Genomic DNA, 5374 nt, shown 5'->3' on the forward strand with positions numbered 1-5374 from the left:
GTCTATGTAAGTAGATCTTTTCTATGTGTTTTTTAGCCATCTGTGACATGTCGGCTAAAACTAAACATCATGACATGTACCAAGTAGACATTCTATGCTGGTACGGTAGGTGGGGGGTTGGGTGTCCGGACACTTAAGACTCTTGTGTACTGACTTGCTTATTTTACTTTGAATACACATTTACGCACAGCTCCTCACTGACAAATCTCTACTACTAGCTCAAGATGGATGTGACTGAAGGGGAACTGACTAATGGTGTCATATTTCCTACCAAGGCCCAACCAAGCAAACATGACCCATCCCATCAAGTAAATGTGCCCCTTATGCCAATTGAACATGAGTAAGTACACAACATTTGACCCAACACTTTGTCTTTCTCAAAGTCAAGATTAGAGTTATATAGAGGATCTGCATGCACGTGTATACCCATTGTACTTTTGACAATTCAGTAATCATTTAATACGCATGTCACAAGTGCAAAGGGATCAATTTGGTCCATGGATGAACTGTCAAGGCAAGGGTAGTTAATCCCTCAAAAGTTCATCCCTTGGGAGTCAATAAAACAAGAAAGAGGAAATTCTGTCAAATTCAGTTAAAGAATTTGCAGTTCTAAGATATTTTCCACTTTCATTTAACCAATCGAGGACGAGTCCCGAGTATACTTGGGCAAGTGTCAATGGGAAATGCATGTTGTTGCAAAATCAGTCCAGGGGCGGATCCAGAGGGGGGTGCAACCGGCGCACGCCCCCCTTTAATTTTCGTCAAAAACAAAAGAAATAAAAAGAAAAAAATGAAATGAAACCCGGAAGTGGCACCAGAAATATTAGTCACGCCGCCCCCCCCCCCCCCCCCCTTTACAGAATTCCTGGATCCGCCCCTGCAGTCCGTCCTCGACAGGTTAAGCAAAAATACATGTGGAAGGTCAAGATCAAGATCCAATTCTGACGTTTCAAAATCTACTAGTAACTAGCCATAAATCCATCCATGGAACTCTTTTAGTGTATTGTGGGGAAAATGTTAAGATTGTACACAAGTAATCCTACACATTTTTTTTTTTTTGTCCAAAGCTTAGAGGAGTGCTCTTCTGGTGCCACGATGCCTATCCACCAACCCCCTGACCCAGTGTCCACCCATCTAATGACCTATGACCTTGAGGTCACCCAAGGATCTCTACCATCAAGAGAAGAGATCAATCAGCGTGCGCAGCAGGTCATTGACCAGATTAATGAAAAGAGAAAGCGAGATACCACTCTCCTCAACGACTTCAGAAAGGTGCTTCAAAACCAGGTGATGACAAGTTCTAGCTCTGTCATGACTTAGCCTTTGATGGGATTGAGATTATCTCTATTTCTATTATGCATTAACACTGAATCCTTACTAGAAACTGATTAAGTGCAGTTTAGATGTGATGACCAATGAGGCAAATCATTAGATTACAACAAGTTTGTATTTTCTCTTTCAATTGATGTCGAAAGATTTGTACATTTTTGTTTTCAGCACTCGAAGAAAGTTTTGTTTGTAAAACTTTTTAAACCAGTACAGTACTGTCTTTCAACTGAACATACTATAGAATACAAAGTGTGAACTGCATGTTGAAGATGGATGTATGTTTGTTTTACTGTTAAATTTTCAGGGAAATTCCATCCTGATATGTTGTTTGGTATGAGAACAGAAAGCAGAGAAATAAATCAGTGAAAGTCTAGGGAATAATTACACACACAACTCTGTGTTATCTAAATGATAAGTCTTGTAGAAACAAAACTGTTTTCCTTGCCATTTGAGAAAATGGTAAGAATTGCCAGATACACCAAGTCCAACGTAAGCTAGCCAATTTGAAGGATCAAAATTTAGCAGCCTTTTGGAACGGGTTTTCTTTATTCCCAAAGTGATCTCTTGAGCATGCAAAGTAGAGACCGACACCAATATTTGGTGAAATTAACTTCGTTTGACATGTAGCAATTTGGAATAATATACTAAGAACAGATGCAATGTATTCTTGTGATGTCTTTCTGATTGAGATCACCAAGTTGAGAAAGAGTTGGTCAGTGAAATCCATTTGATTCTTGTCGACAGGTGACAAAGTCGTGTGATACCTTGGAAGAGAGGATGTACCAAGTCTACGAGGCTAATGGGAAGACCATCCAGTCCAAGCTCCAGGAACTGTTCTCCACCCTGGACCGGGTGGCCTCCATCGAGGAGGAACTGGACCACTTCAAGGAGGCCCTGGGTCTCCTCTATACAGACATTCAGCACTCTCCAGTGGTTCCTACCTAATGTTAGTCCAGGCTAGGGCTCGGGGGGTCTGAGGTAGCGTAGTGGATGTCGTGGCAAAGCAGCATAGCGATGTAGATGCGTTTTTAGAACTTGCAGTTTATGATGATACAATTCATTTTGATGTCTTGTCTTTCATTCAGTGGTAATTTTAGTGTACCACAACAGGAGGGCTGCAGAAAGGTTATGTGTGCAAACTTATTGTGATATATGTAGTATCATAATACTATGTGAACAACAACTCAGACTTGCTTTGTCTTTTTTATACATTTTTCTAAGGCTTTTAGAGGTTTCTGAGTTAAAATTTTGAGACATTGCCTCAGTGATATGTATAACCACATGTTCAGAATATGTTTTCAATGAAGACATTATTCATTTGGATCTCTGCCATTTTATAGAGGCAGATTTCAGAACAAAAGTGATAGAAAAAATGTGGCTGTATTCACAAACAGAAAAATAAGTTCATAAGAATGTATCATTGTGTATACAAAGTACATAATGTAGTGATACGTGTTTAGAACACAAATTTAATGGAAACATGTTCATTCAGATCTTCTTTCTTCACGATGTGAATAATGATGTTGAGATAAAACAGATGGTTGATGTAAATGTTTGTTTTCAAGGGAATTTGTTGAAGAAATTTGTTCAACATACTAGCAAGTACAGTTTTTACCAGTTATATGACCAAAATATATTTGCTTTCAATCCATATTTCACTGTATATTGGTGTGTTTTTTGATCTGCAGTTTTACAGCCCTTGTACTATGACCTTAGGATATCCTAGATGCAAAGAAACAGGCGTGTTTTATAACTCAAAATAACTATTGTGATTTTCCAAAAGATGTACTGTACTTCTTTACTTTATTTGGCCAAGGAGTTTTTGAACTTGTTGGAGTTATGACCCAAAAAAAAAACCATGAAAAACAACAAAAGAAAACATGATTTTAAATGAGCATATAAGTTGGCCTTCAGATTTGGCAAAAGATTTCAACAAGGTATGAATTTGTAACAAAGTATCTATTCTACAGATTTTAGTAAATCATACTTAGCACCTTTATGGTCTGCAAAACATATTTTGCCATTATGTATGGTATTGTATGAATAAACACTGTTTTCAGCTTTATTTGTTCCTGTAAGAGGGCTTTCATCACTGCCATGAATGTATGTACATAAAACGATTGAATGTTATTTGCTGATATATTTATGGCTGGATAAAGTCTAATAATGAGTATTATGTTCCTGTACACTTCAAGTTCTTATCCTTGCTAGAATTTTGTATTATAATGTGTGTATGTTGTCAGGGAATAATTTCCATTCTTGGTATTGAAAAGCAATGACAGTTGTTGTACATATTATATTTTGCACAATATGGAATACAATCAGTGTAATCAAACTGGTACACAAATGAAACTTTGTATACCAATTATATCCAAAATGCAGAGCAAATTACTCTGCAATACCAGGGAAATTATTCCCTTGTTTTATGTGTGTGTGTGTGTGTGTGTGTGTGTGTGTATGAAACATACATACCGGTATCCATATATAACACATCAAAACCTTAGTTAATGCATTGGCAAAGCTGTACATATGTGACTCGTCTACTACAGCTGATATCATGATGACATACAAGACATTAATGTGCATAAATGATTTATTGCAGCGCATGCAGCTATTACAAAATACAAATCAATTTTCCCTTAGTTGGTGCCTATCTCACTGCAATATCAAGTTTTATAGTTTCAACATAACAAGACCTGGGACCAATATAATGTGTTCATGATACGCACGAAAGTTGGCATGAAATGCATTTCTTGATTGCCATGGTATACCACAAGACTTTGCATACTCGAAACAGGAGCAGATCCAGGAATTCCGTAAAGAGGGGACACCTTTACAAAATTAACGGGGTCGCATGCACCCCTCCTCCATTTTTTCTTTTTATTTCTTTTGTTTAAACAACTAAACAAAACAACTTGACAAATAAAGAGGGGGCGCGCACCAGGTGCGCTCCCCCTGGATCCGCCACTGCTCAAAGAAGAAAAGCTCTTGCCTTCATACACTTCCATTCACTTTCAAATGCAGACAGACGCACTTATCAAAACCCTGCTTCATCTGTTGGTATATCACCTGCCAATTAATCATCTGCCAATTAATCATCATGTAGGTTGAATTCACACAGCCAATATAGTCATGTGGAGACATGATAATTATTTTACTTTCATACTAATGAAATGCCCAATGTAATTTACACTGAAAAATTCACACGCCATCTTGAAAATAACATGTATCGATGAATGTCAAGCAAAACCATGCAACATTTCAATATTTCAACAACAATAACAGCAAACCACAGAAATCAATATCCCTGCCATTTCCCCCTCTGTTTCATTTCACATATTTTGTCTGTGCAGTGACTAAGTATTCAACCTTTTCTGTTAAAAATATGGTTCCTTCAAATGTCATAATGTCTTTTGCATCCATCCTTCTATCTAAAGTCTTAATAATTCTTCAACATTCCAAGATTTAATTCAAAAAGCCGAGAGAAATTGACCTTGACATTAAATCTGTGATTGAAGTCATCATAGCATGCAAGACTTGTCTATCAAAGCATTGTCTTACTCTCCAACACCAGAGGGCAGCAGATAAAGATATGTTTGAAGCTCTTTTTGGATAAGGTGTCTTATCAATATGTTTTGGTGAGAAGATCCTGGTTTTGAATATTGTTTATTCTTGCTAATGCTAGGCTCTTATGTGAAAAGGAGCTTTCATGAAATTTGTTGACAACCAGATACGGTGCACACCAGTTATAGTGAAGTCCCTGGGATGGGCGTTTGTTATTTTCATTATACAGGCGACTCCCATTTTTACAAAGTCCACGGGACCAGCAGTTTGCTTTTGTTATATTGAAATTTTGTTATATCTGAATGTGTAGTGTAAAAAGATAGCTAAACGATAATCTTAGGCCTTGAATTTTACTTCTTTGTGACCAATTTCATTATAACCATGTTCATTATCCATGACCAGATCGAGTAGAATTTATCAAATTATAAGATGTTATACCCGCACAGTAAAGTACGTAACTGTATATAGATGATTATCTTTT

At 37.2% G+C, this 5374-nt stretch overlaps 1 protein-coding gene across 1 annotated transcript; it reads left to right on the forward strand.

Annotated features, from left to right (window-relative positions):
* The first annotated feature begins 224 nt into the window (after nt 1-224).
* LOC139728154 (synaptonemal complex central element protein 2-like) lies at nt 225-2274 on the forward strand. The gene is made up of 3 exons (XM_071639120.1): nt 225-340; nt 1068-1287; nt 2074-2274. The coding sequence occupies exons 1-3, from the start codon at nt 225-227 to the stop codon at nt 2272-2274; spliced, it is 537 nt and encodes a 178-aa protein (XP_071495221.1).
* Nucleotides 2275-5374: the final 3100 nt, after the last annotated feature.

The sequence above is a fragment of the Diadema antillarum genome, unplaced genomic scaffold (genome assembly GCF_040938485.1).
Source record: "Diadema antillarum isolate AM-2024a unplaced genomic scaffold, OU_Dant_1.0 seq00000166_RagTag, whole genome shotgun sequence".
NCBI lineage: Eukaryota > Metazoa > Echinodermata > Echinoidea > Diadematoida > Diadematidae > Diadema > Diadema antillarum.